The sequence below is a fragment of the Vombatus ursinus genome, unplaced genomic scaffold (genome assembly GCF_900497805.2).
Source record: "Vombatus ursinus unplaced genomic scaffold, bare-nosed wombat genome assembly UNPS02014797.1, whole genome shotgun sequence".
Classification (NCBI taxonomy): Eukaryota; Metazoa; Chordata; class Mammalia; order Diprotodontia; family Vombatidae; genus Vombatus; species Vombatus ursinus.
This window is the reverse complement of record NW_020954575.1, coordinates 1622199-1635525: the sequence shown is the minus strand read 5'-3', so window position 1 is coordinate 1635525 and position 13327 is coordinate 1622199. Positions and strand designations below refer to the sequence as shown.

Below are 13327 nucleotides of genomic sequence, written 5' to 3'. Positions count from 1 at the left end.
AGAGAGTGAGAGTCTGTCCTGCAAATTGCCAATTAGGAACCCAAGGAAAAATATTTATAAGAGTCCTGCCTGAGGAAGCTCAGGCTATTATTGCCAAGAGCCAATGCTACTTTGGCAACAAGAGTTCAGGTTAAACCGTTCAGGTCAGTATATCAGGAGAAAAATGCTCATCCCTGCCCCAGGGATCTGTGAGACAGAAATTTCAAGAGTTATGATGGCCTTCTTTGTGGGGAACTGGACTCAACATCTGATGATCCAAATTGCTTTTGAGTCTCAGTATTCTCACCTGCAAAATGAGAGGGATATAGACCAGGTGATTTTTAAAGTTCCTTCCAGCTCTAGAGCAGGGGGAACATCATAGATAACTCTGGTTTATTAATAATAGCAACAACTACAATAACTCACGTTTCTATAGTGCTTCATGGTTTACAACGTGCTTTCTTCTCAATCCTAGGTAGGTAATGTACACATCTCCACTTTACAAATGGGGAAACTAAGGCTGAGAGATTAAATGACCTGCCCATGGTCACATGGCTAATAAGTGTTGGAGATGCCACTGAGTTCCAGTCTCCTGACTCCAAGTCCAGAGCTCTTTCCACTTCTCCAGCATTCATCTCTACCCTCGCCCTCAAATACTGAGCTCTTGGCCAAAGTAAAAGCTGAACTTCTGTTGGTATTGCTTTCCTCTACAAAAAGTCACACTTGGGAAAAAGAATAAAGAGGATTTCTAGCCAGCAACATTTTTTTTTGTAAGAAGCCCCAAGTGTCCAGAAGAATTCCCCAAAGATCCCATGATCATAGAACTAGGACTGCAAAGGCCATCTAGCCCAATCCTTTCATTTTTACCCGGTAAGAAAATTGAAGTCCAAGACAGTTAAGTGATTTGCTCAAGGCAGTAGTGAGTGGTAGAGCCGAGCTCGTCCTCTGGACTCCAAATATAGCAATTCAATTGCAACTTCTCCCGCCCGCCCCTCCTCCTCTCAGCTCAATTAATCAATCTACTATTCACGCCAGAGGGTGGAAAGAGTTTAGGCAAGAGTCAATAACAGAAGGGTCTGGATTCCCTTCCGTCCCCCAACACCGTGAACGAAGGCAAGACTCGGGAGTTAGTTTCCTCATTTGCCAGATGAACAGTCTCTCACCTAGCCCAGCCTACCTTTCGGGGGTGCTGGGTGGGTCAAACTGAATTCTATCCGTAACTAACTGGCTTAGTTCAAGTTAGCTTCCTTGGGTTCTCCCTGTTCCAGGTCGGTTTGAGCAGCAGAGGAAGTCTACGCGAGCAGGGAGCAGAGCCAGGTCACCCTCAGCGCATTCCTTGTCTGCAAAGAAAAATCACTGAAGGACAAGGACAAGGGGCAGCCAAACTGACCGTCGATCTCTCTTCCTCCCAGCGGGTCTAGCTTGGGGAGAAAGAACTCCAAGGGGGGCACTGATTCCATCCAAGGAGGCCACAGCCCAAGGGCAGGCGGGCAGGGCAGGGCAGGGCGGAGGAAGGGAGACCCCGGCCCGGACCTCCGGCTTCCCCCTCAGCCCAGGTCTTGACAAGTGACTGTGCCTGGGGCTAGGGCTCAGCTCCCTTGGAAGCACCTGGACGAGGTTCGGGTGAGGTTGTCTTCCAAAGTCCGATCCCCTGCCTCTCAGCACCTCCAGTTCCCAGCCTTCGCTTCCCGCTGCCAGTGTGGATCCCTGCGCAACGCCCGGCTTTCCTCAGCACCTCCCCCCAGCTCGGCCAGCCAGGGTCTCCCCGCCCCCACACACCTGGGCAGCCTGGGCCAGGAGGGGGAGAGATGAACCTGCAAGGTCTTAGGCTCCCTCGGGCAGAGAAGCGGCAAAGAACCACGGAGGAAAAGGAGCGCCCTAAGCTCTCTGTGAGAGGCTTCCCCCACGCCCCAGCCATTCCCAGGACCACGGCCCCTCCCCTCCCCCAACCCCCCAGGCCCAAGATGGGAGGGGGGAACCTCCCCGTGGGGCCGTGGGAGGGGTCACTCACCGCTTCCTTGGCCCGGGACGGCATACGCGTGGCCCCCGGAAAGGCGGGGATGGAGGTGGGAAAAAGCGAAGGGACCTGGGGGGAGAGGGAGAAGAGGTCGCCGGTAGGCCCCGCCTCCAGGCGGGGCGTGCCCACGTGGCGGGCAGCGCACATGGCCCTCAAAGCACCCGAGCTCCCCGTGGGAGGACGGGGAGAGCCTGTTACTTTGGGGCACCTCGGGGATGGCTGAAGGGGATGAGGAGGTGAAAGAGGAGGAAAAAGAATAAGGAAGAGAGCCCTTGAGCTGCAGAAGAAGAGCAGCAGGAGCGCATCTGAGGCCTGTGAGAAGCCAGTGATTGGACATAAATGAGAGCCTTTCTCGGCTGTTGTGGGAGGCGGAGTCGGACGCCTGGGTCCGCCCCCCCCCTGGGCCCGCCCCTGGTCTTCGAAAGGCGGTGCCGGGCTAGGATTCTGGACCTCAGTTCAGGCTCTGCGGCTGCGCGATCCTTTCAGTGGCATAACTTCTCCGCCTCTAGTGTCCCAGCCTTGCCCAGGCCCGCGCGCCCAGAGGCGGGAATCCGGACCGGATGTGCTAGGAAAAGGAGGGCCGGGAGGAGAGAAGAGGGTGGGATCCATCCTTACCCTGCGCAAAGCGTGTGGAATCGGGTGGCTTGGACCAGCAGGCTGACTTTCTGGCTGTCGAAAGCTTAATTGCGGAAGGGAAGGCTGGGCCTAGCTGTGCCCCCAGCGCTGGGAAGAGAATGCTTCTAGTCCGGCGGCTGCTTTTTCTGCGTGTATCCCAGAACCTACAAGTCTTTCTCCCCACTTCCCTTCATCTAGTCCCTGGAAAAAAAAGTCTAGGCTTAAACCTAACCCACTGGTCGAAGATAATAAAGGTCAGAGATGCAAGTGGGGCTGGTGGAGCTTGGAACTCGCGCGCTTGAACGGGAGGGGTTGCGCTGGTGAACCTGGGAATCCGGGCAGCACTGCAAGATTTGGAGGGGGCTGCGTATTTCTTGAGGAGCCCAGTTACCAAAATTGGGAGCAGGATCATAATATTTTTAAAAAGTTTTTATCGAGGAGGGTCATAGATAGGATTTAGCGCCATAGATCCTTAGATCTATGAGATCTAAGATCTAACACATCTAACTTAAGAGATCTTGTAGTAAAACATCCACATTTCGCGGAGGAAAAATCCGAAGGCTAGAGAGTGAAAATTTGTTAAGGGTCACTCAGAAAGTTACTGGACGAGGATGCTGTTCTTCCACAGAATGCTCATATGCCAGCGGTACTCTACCTCTCGTATGTGTTATTGCAAATGTTGTTCTGAAATGCGTAACTTAAGTTATTTTTAAAAGTAAATAATTGTTTTAAATCTATTTTGTAAAGATATAAAGTACAATAGAATTTCAGGAATACAGATTAAACTATGTACATTAACACGTGATGTGCATGATTTAATAAAATTACTCTCCCCACAAAAAAAAAAGTTAAAAGCTGAAGCTGAAAACCTCCAACCTGATAAGGCCAAATAAGGCCCTTCAATAAATGCCTAATTCTCTTTGGATACTGACTTTTAAAATTATACAGTGAAAGCTAGATAACAATTCATGTTAATAGAGGCATATTAAACTCTTTAAATAAGGCTAGTAGTACAAGTATTAACTTTTCATATTTGCAAATGGTTCAGAGAGGTTGTGACTTTACTAATAGAAGTTTTAAGATTTACTTTACAACTATTAAGTGGATCCAAACTTGGGGTTATTAAATCTCAGGTTTGATTTTGTTGGAGATTTTGTTTGAAAGAAAAAAAATCATAACTTGGTTGTAGTCATGGATTAGGTGATTTAAGGTGATCTTTTCAGCTCCAGTATTCTGATTGTCTGATTTGAATGTATTACATTAAAAAAAAAGTAAAGCTTTACTATCCACTAATGCCTTTTGCCCCCAAAGTTCAACATATTAACAAACTGCTGAACCTATCCTTAACTCTATACTTAAGCATATAATCTGAGATCAGGGTAAAGATAGGGATTCCTCTAAGCCCATTACATTCTCATTAGGGGAAAGGAATAAATATTTATAATGGACTTTGTTATTCCTTATTTTACAGTCAAGGAAACTGAGGCAAATAAGAGCTTAAGTGACTTGTCCAAGGTCACACAGATAATAAGTGTCTTCCTGACCCCAGGCCTAGTGCTCTATTCACTCTATCCACTCCCCATTACTGAAGTCACAACATGTATACGTGTGGATTTTTTAGCATTGGAAGACTTGACCTTAAAAGAGGCTACAAATACATAAAATGACTTGCTCAAAGTCACAAAACTTGTCATAGATTTCTGTGTAGATGGTCTTTTACACTATAGCTACTAATATATAATGTACATATATACACACACATAATTGAGTTAAAATTAGTTCCTTTTCATTTACCTTTACAGTATTATGTATCATGAAGTACAAAATACTGTACTTTGCTGTGATGATTCATAGAATGTTAAAGCTGAAAAATATTTTAGAAATAATCTTAGATTTTTAGAAATAATTTTTATAGATGATGAAAGCCTAATTTTGCCATACCAGTATGGATGTTGAACTAAAAGAATCTGAATCTTTTTGAGCCATAGTCAGGTATTCTTTTCATACCATGCCAGCTATGATATATAGGTTCACACCAAGGAATGCCTACCATTTAACACTCCTTACCTGAGGGTATTTTGCCGATAGGAAGGTGAATTTTGATGGCCTAAAGCTACCTAGTTAACTTGAGGTTTACTGGCTATATTTCTTTCTCAAACACCAAGCCTAAAACCCAATTCACTCTGGATCTCATAGATTGGACAATAATAGGTCCCTGACCAAGCACCACATAATGGTTATTTTTTGGGCCCTGTTGCTCAGACTGAATGTAAATAGTAACTGTTTCTCTTTTGGCCAGCTACCTGGTGGGTCTTCCCCTCCCAGTTTGAGTTTTTTTTTCCTTCGATTAAAAGGGGCCATCTCTTTACTTACTTCTTAAAGAGGCCTATTCACTGAATGGGTGTTGCCTCACTCAAAGTGAGAACCTGAAAAGACCTTAGCTTAAAAGGGCCAGGGTCTCCCAATGCATTCTGGGCCATCTCCACTCACCCTGATCATATCTGGCCACTGGACTCAGATGGTTCTGGAGGAGAAAGTGAGGCTGGTGTCTTTGTACAGCCCTCCCTCGCTCAGATCAAAGTCAATTGCAAGTCACATCATCATCTTCCTAATGTCATAGTCCTCTTCAAGAAGGAAGGAAAACTACAATCTCTGGAACTTAACTAAGATTGCTCCTTTATTGTTATTATGCACTTTGCTATAGAACAGAATTTTTTTTATGAGATCTCAGTAGCAGTGAAATGGCTCATTAAAATATTTTAAAATTGATTGCTAATTACCTGGTAATATGACATTTCCATAAATCAAATTGGACATTTGTAAAATATTGTAATTCTCAACTGTTTTCTTTTCTGATGATTGTTATCACCTGGGTGATACTCCCTGGATGATATTCTCAGGAAATTGTCCAATGGAAAGACCAATGTATGGAGAAATAGGTTCAGATTGTGGCTGTACCACTAACTAGCTTTGTGACCTTGGGCAAATCACTTCATCTTTCTAGGTCTTAGTTCCATTATAAAAGGGAAGGCTGAGTTAGATTTATCTAATAGGATGGCAAAGTGTAATAACTACTGGATTTGGAGACAGACAGCCTGCTCAAATCTCAGCTGCTCTACCAATTAATAGTTCTGTTATCCTGGGCAAATCCTTTCACCTCTGTCTCTCAGTTTTTTCAATGAGGGGGTTGAGCAAAGAAGGCCTAAGTTCCCTTCCAACTCTCCATCTATGATCCTTTTGATTCAAAACAGTTTAATGTCCTTAGTTTTGGGCTGAGAGTAAAAACAGATGGATTCTGATTGTGTCATTCAGTTCAATTATACAATTCCAAATTTTCTCCCTATATCATGGTAAAAATTTGGCCTCATAGATGTGGAAATTTTATAGTATTCAATTTTCTCATAAATTCATTTATTTGCTCTTTTTATATAGGAAGAAAAAAATGTCTCAAAGGCAAATGAAGGAGGCCTTTGTCAGCAACCTCAATGGAACCAGCCTTCTGGAAATTTCAGCTGGTTTGGCCTTGCCCCCACTTTGTACTGTGTGTAGAGGTCTGATATTCATTCTGTCACAACTCCATCATGCAACCCTCTCATGTAGATGGGGAGCTCATCTCCTCACTGACTTTGCTTTACTTGTAGTGCCCTTGGTAGCTTCTTGCACCATTCTTTCTTCTGTAATCTTTCTTATGCCACTTATCTTAACCATTTTAGGTACTTGGTTGTTCTACCAGATATATAACAAGAGGACCTATTATGTCAGGGCACCTGCCCAGGAAATCATTGATGCATTCCTGAAAATCAGAGTGGATTCCAAAAACATTCCATCTGTTACTATGTTTCGTGTTTACATCAATTTGGTTACTGCCATCAGCATCCTGGCTGTGGATTTTCCACTTTATCCTAGACGATATGCCAAAACAGAGCTCTATGGAACAGGACTGATGGATTTTGGAGTGGGAGCCTTTGTTTTTGGGAATGCTATCGTTTGTCCAGAGGTGAGAGGAAAACTTAGGGCCAAACAGTCCAGATGTTATTACCCTGCAAAGCAGTTGTTCTCTGTTTGGCCATTAATAGTTCTAGGGCTAGGGCGACTGATCAGTGTAAAGTCCATAGGCTATCATGAACATTTATCTGAATATGGAGTTCATTGGAACTTTTTTTTTTACCTTAGCAGTAGTAAAAGTAGTAGCCTCTTTACTCTTGATTCTTTTTCCCCTTAATAAATCTTGGATTGTGGCTGTCATCATTGCCATATTGTACCAAATATCTCTTGACTTTGCACAGCTCAGGATGATTATTTTATTTGGCACTGATCGCAAAGGCACAAGGATTGGTTTCCTAAATGCAAACCGTGAGGGAATCATCTCCACCTTTGGGTATGTGGCAATTTATATGGCTGGTGTGCAAACTGGATTATATGTATTAAGGGTAAAACCTCTTCTCAGAGACTGGATCAAAGTGGGAAGTCATCTGTTATGGACAGCTGCCACTCTCCTTGTGTTTCTTTATATATGTCAAACATATATAGATACAGTTTCTCGAAAAATGGCTAATTTAGCCTTTTGCATTTGGATAGTTGCTTACAGCCTAACATTTCTTAGTTGGCTGATACTAGGTAATGTGATTTTGGTCTTCACCAAATTCCTGATTAAAGGAGCTACTGTGCCAAGTTCTTGGGATCTCATCCAGACACTCAACACAGATAAAAAGCCTTCAGAGTCTCTGGCCCACCAAAATGGAAGAGAGCTGCCAAGTCTTTGTTTAATTGCTGCCATTGACCGAAACCAATTACTTTTCTTCTTACTGGCGAACATTATGACGGGCTTGGTCAACCTGACTGTTGACACTCTACATAGTAGCTCCTCTTGGACTTTAACAGTACTACATCTGTACATGATTAGTAACTGTTTAATTATATATGTCCTGCATATACAGAATATTACTGTAAAATGCTGGTGATTATTGGGGCAATATAAATGGGGTAATGATAAATGTTAATAATGGATTTTTGCAACTAGATGATTAATTTCACCTCAAAATTACAAACTGTCACAAATATAGACGTATAACATCATGCATTGATTCTTATTTATTTGATATACCTTAACATTGCATATAGTACTGGATTAAGATGAAGCAGTGCTTCTGAAATTCCCCATAGGTTACTTAATAAATGATGGTATTCTAGTCAAGGTGTAGATTCTTCATTATAGCTCAATTTTAAAAAAATCTTACAAGGCAGTTTTTAGCCTAAGTATAAAAGCAATCATTCAAAACTTGCACTGCTATTCTAAAGTGCATAGTACAGTGACATGCAATGAATATTAACAGACAGCACAAGGCAGTAATAAGTAAATAGATCATCCTAACTGTGATCTTCAGAAAATGATTCTTATGTGACTTTGTATTTATATAAGATAGTCCTGGTTTATAACTAAAAATAGATGTAACTGTATGGTGTGGGTTACATACCAAGTAATTATGAGGCATTAGATGAAGTTTTCCTCTCAGATATAACTACCTACCTACTAAAAAAAGAAATAAATCTTTAGATAGCTGGAATGCAGTCCAGTTTAATTAAACTGACTTTGGCTTGATACATCCCCTTTTAATGATTTAACATTACTACCTCCCCATCCCCAAACTAAGAACTAGGTTCCTTTGAAAACATTTATAGGCTTGTGCAAAATCTTTTGATTGCAAAAGATTATAATCTTATATTGGCCTTTTGTATTCCTGAATGAAAATCTGTATCTTTCAGAAACATTTTATTTTTAAATTTTCTATACAATGTCAACCAATTTAGAATTTGTTTACATTTGCAGAAAACTTTATATAACCAGTTATATCCTGAATTATTCTATGATTGAGAGGCATTTATTTTTTCCTCTGAGGAGATCCATTCAATGAACTGTTCATGTAGCCACAAAAATAAAAATCATTAAGAGATTATTTTCTATTTTCAATTAAGAATTTAGGCATTTAGCCAATAAAATTGCAATATGCAAATTAAGCATGACAGGAAAAGGTGATTGGCTCACTTGCTGTCTATGTCACAGTCCCAGCACCCACAACCAGTCTCTTCATATTGAAGGACAGGAGGGCAGAGAGGCACTAATCGTATTGGTCTCTCATTTTATAAAGTAATTTAAAGTAAGTTATCCAATGACTTAATGAATAGGTTAGTTGAATAGTATATTTTCTGTTGTCAGTAGTCACTCTTTCACTCTACTATGGCTGGGGGGATACCTAATAAAGTAACCATCTCAGTAGGTTTTCAATTCCAAACAGTTATGGAAAGAAATCATAATTTGAAAAGATCAAAGTGCATTGTCTTTTTCCCTTTCACTTAGAAAAGTGTGTAAGTAAAACTTGATGAATAGCTTACATAATTAACAGAAGGAATAATACACAGATAAGACCTCTCATTTGGTGATTCTGGTTTATAGGGAGCCAGGTAACTTATAGGAGTTACCTTTCTCTTTAAGATCTAAGTGGAGGAAATGTGTATATATTTTTGACAGATACAACAGAACCTCCCACTGTCAGCTCATGAAAAAGAAAGCTCAATTTCACAGATTCTACACATTTGGACAACTGAGGTAATTAATATCACATTCTGCTGTTAGATTTTACTAACATGCAAAACAAAATATTTTAACTGCTAATATTACAAACAAAAAGCATAATTTGTAAGGAGGGAGGGAAGAACATTATAGTAGGAAGAAAATGAGAGCAGGAATTGTTTAGGAAGGAATATGGTCTCAACTAGGACACCTTAACTGTGATCTTCAGAAAATGATTCTTGCCTGACTTTGTATTTATATAAAATAGTCCTGGTTTACAACTAAACCAGATTTTACATGTGTGTGTAGATGTGTATGTATGTGTGTATATGTACATATATATTAAAAATGAGTTCAATAGTCATGGGAGTAGAGTGTGTAATGAGGACTAAGAGATATATGTTTACAAGATACCAAAGCATTTCACTGTGGTATTTTTATTAAATGTATTCAACAGCAGAGTGCAGTTATTTTAGGTCAGAGGACCCGAGTTTGAATCCTATCTCTTATAATTAAGGCTAGTTTGAACTTGAGAAAATTACTTAACCTCTCTGGGCTTCAGTTTCTCTTCTAGGTATAAATCTAGGATTCTCTGAATTTTGATACACACATAAAAATATTGTACAAAGCATACAAAAGAAAAAAAACTACCTAAAACAGTAAAATAACTTTCTTTAAAACAGTTGAGGAAAGAGTAGTTTTTCCTTAGTTATAATGACCTCTCAAATGCTTGGAATCTCTTCCAAAGAGATAAATTCGAAGTCTTAACAACCCCACTTTAAACAAATCTTTATTAATAGTAGTTAAGTGGTCTGGTCTATTGCTGGCTTTATTTCCCACCCCCACCCAATGCCTCCCTAGCCACTCAACCTTGCTCATTATAGATCAAATTTTTTCTTTTTGACCCAATTCTTAAGGAAACCAGGGAGAATGGTGAATGTGCCTTTTTTCCCCCTCCCTGCTTGGCAAAAGCATGGCTATGATGTTATTCTTTTATCAAAGAATTAGCTCATAAGCTCTGTAAGGGCAGGGACTTGGTTTTTAACTTGTATAATGCTGTGCATGTAGTGAGCACTCAGAAATGTAAATGGTGGTAAGAGGCAAAAGCAATGCTGGTTTTTTAAGTCACTTAAACCGATAGATATAAAGAAAAGTAACAATCTGCTCTGAAATCAGGGTGGCACATACAGCAATCAATGAAATACAGTTGCTACACCTAATTTTTCTCTCTAGCATATTTCCCTAAATATGTAGTAAGATTACTCCCTTCTAACTTCTACCACCTTATTCTCTGAGAGAGTAATCAACCCAACAAGTACTCTTTCTCCTTCAAAAAGTATTTAATTGAATGTCTGGAGGATGAGACACTGTCCAAGGTACTACTCAGTAAGGGGCTCTTGTTTGATAGACCAAAAACCAAGTCAAATGCAGTTCACAGAAAGCAAGCAATACCAGATTGAAGAAATTTTAGTAGTTTTAACATATTATAAATCCAGATTTCATTGCCTTTTCTAAAGTCTCCAAGGTAAGAGGCCCTGTTCTTTTCAAATAGCAACATGCCTAAGCTCAGTAATGTTACTAAAATTAGCACCTATACTTAAGCTTGTCCTTTTCAATCAAAGGTAACCAACCAAAAGAACTTTAACTGATATAATTAGATCAACTTAAAAGAAATGGTGATAGCTTATTTGACAGAATCACCTCTAGACATTAACAGTTACAGGTAGCTTTTTCAAGAAAATGTTCAGGTTTTTACCAGAATCTAATTTCCTGCACACCACACACAAATTGCCATTTTATAGAGGAATAATCATACTGTTCTAGATGCTCAAGTTGATACAGTGGTTAGGTGATAGGCTCCCTACCCTCTTGAAGCCTACTCTGTGTGTGTATGTGTGTGTATATATATATCCATACACAAATACATACAAAATAACACATGGCACTCCCAGCTGTCCTTCTAATACATCACCAAAGAGCAGAAATATTTATTGGATAATCATACCTTTAGGACTGAACAATGCTTCTTTCAGCTTATGTCACCCACCCCACAGTGACCACACAATGTCATAAGTCAACATGGCTGAGGATGCACTGTAGGTTTTTTTTTTTTGTTGTGAATCTCTAAGACTTCATGTGATGACCAAAATACCTTTTAAAGGTCAGTATCACGTTCCAGGCTATTCTCTCAGGATTCATATATCTGTCTTTAAGAGTTAGCTACTATTAGGAACAGTAAAATAGCATTTATCCTGAAAGGCTTCAGATTTTTCCTTAAAAACACAATCTTTTTATAGCAATCCTAAAAGTCAAGTTTCTTTCTGACAGCAGCAAGCAGAATATTAAAACTGCCACTGTGACAGCTCTACTCAAGAAACGGCCAGAAGGGTCTTCTGCCCTTTGCTCAAGTGAACCAGTGCCCTCCATCTGCCTTCTCGAGTTAATACTAACCTAATAGGTTTCTCTGACTTATTCAGAAAAATCAATTAGGTTATTCCACCCAAACCTGGTTTTGGCATAACCACCATTACCACTTGATATGGTGGTAATTTTTCCCTCTGGGGTATCTCGGGCCACTGATGAAATAAGAAATAGTCCTAATGTTAACCCCTCCTCCCTCCCAGTCCCCACTGGGGTTAAGTTGGTTCACTTTTTCTAGGGCTCAGTGTCCACTTCTGTAAGAAGAATACGTTGGACTAGACAACTTCCAAGGTCCCCTTCATTAAGTCTTACACTCGGCTTGTTCTTAGTGAATTGGAAGGTGGGGGAAGGCTTTCTTGATCTTTCCTCCCATCGGTAGGCGGGGTGGGCCTGGGGCAAGGAAGGGATTCTCATTCCCCTAAATTCAACTCTCCAAATCCTCCACGCCGCCCCACCCCCGCCTGCACTTTCCCTTGCCCTTCTCTACTCACCACCTTGGCCATCTCTCTGCCCTCACAGACCCTCTTCTCTGCTCCCCAGGCCCCAGAGCCGCCGCCGCGGCCTAGCCCGGCTTCTCCTTGCGCCTGCCTGCCCCGCCTACCCACCCTGGTCTGGCCTCGGTTGGCGGCTCCCACCCCCTACCCCCGCTTTGGGCTGATTTAACGCAGTAGATTTGTGGTGCGGACGTGGGTTAGAGCTGAAGACCGGCAGTCCCGGTTCTGAGGACCAAGCTGCAGCTGCGGCCGTTAGGGACGCCCGGTAGGGCCGGTTACGAAAAGAGAGGCTCCCGCGCGCGGCCGTTGGCTGGCGGGAATCTCGCGAGAGGGGGCGGGGCTCCGGGAGGTAGGCGTCTTCTCCCTCCCCCCTCCCACCACCTCCCCTCTGTCCCGGTGCTCTCTCCCTCCCCCTTCCCCTCCTCCCTCCCCACGCGGCGCGAGCAGCTGACAGACCCGGGAGAGGAAACGGCCCTCAGAGCCGCGCTCCCGCCTAGCCCAGCCCGGCCCCGCCCCGGGCCTCGTTAGCCGGTAATGGGGAAGAGTGGAGTGCTAGGCAGGGATAGCTAGTGCCTGGACTGAGTAGGGGATCGGGGATGAGAAGCTCGGGGCGCCTCCACCCCCGCCCTGCCTGGGGCTTCGGGAAGACTCTGTCCCCAGCGCCCCCTAAGGTTCGGGGCGGGGCCACGCCTGGGAACGGGGACTGACAGAGCGGGAGCGCGCCTGGTTTGCGGGGGCGCGCCTGGAAGGGGAAGGGAAGAAAAAAGGGGGGGGAGGCGTCGCGCGCGGTGGTGGTAGGGCAGAGCGGGTGCTGGAGCGAGGCCGAGCCTGGGCTGGGGGAGCCTGACAACCGGGCCACGGGAGGAGGGGCTGGCCTCTGAACTCTGGGACGGGCGGGGCCCGGGACTGCGGCGGCTCTGACTGGCTGGGGAAGTCCCCTCTCTGGCCGGTTTCTTCCGCCGCCTGGTGTTCCTGACAGGAGGCTGGGTCGAAGGCGTGGGCGGAGAAGAGGAAGGGGGCGGAGGGAGGCGAGGGGAGGGCGGGTTCGGGCGTTTCTTGACGCTGATTGGCTCCAAGCGTGTTGAATCAGGCGATGGAAAACGCTGAGTCCGTGCGCGGCCTCCCCTCTCCCTCCCCCCGTGGCGAATGTGCGGCGCCGCGGCGGCCTCGCTTTACGTTCGCGGGGTTTGGCTGTTGCAGGCAGGAGCAGGGAGGAGGCGGCAGTAGCAGCAG

The 13327-nt window shown here is 43.6% G+C and overlaps 2 protein-coding genes across 5 annotated transcripts in view; one reads left to right on the top strand and one right to left on the bottom strand.

Annotated features, from left to right (window-relative positions):
• MYO19 (myosin XIX) overlaps nt 1-2070 on the bottom strand; it is a 38517-nt gene extending 36447 nt beyond the window's left edge. For 2 of the 4 annotated variants that reach the window (XM_027870377.1, XM_027870380.1), the window contains exons 1-2: nt 1991-2070; nt 1157-1319 (exon numbers count right to left, since the gene is read on the bottom strand). The gene's annotated coding sequence lies outside the window, so the exon portion shown is untranslated. Of the gene's footprint in view, nt 1-1156; nt 1320-1587; nt 1606-1758; nt 1835-1990 lie in introns of those variants that run through there. The other 2 variants (XM_027870378.1, XM_027870379.1) reach the window with 2 other exon arrangements.
• Nucleotides 2071-2871: 801 nt separating this feature from the next.
• PIGW (phosphatidylinositol glycan anchor biosynthesis class W) lies at nt 2872-9544 on the top strand. The gene is given in 3 exon segments (XM_027870275.1): nt 2872-3271; nt 6044-6767; nt 6769-9544. Coding segments are annotated over 3 exon segments (1551 nt in total). The 5' UTR covers nt 2872-3248; the 3' UTR covers nt 7573-9544.
• Nucleotides 9545-13327: the final 3783 nt, after the last annotated feature.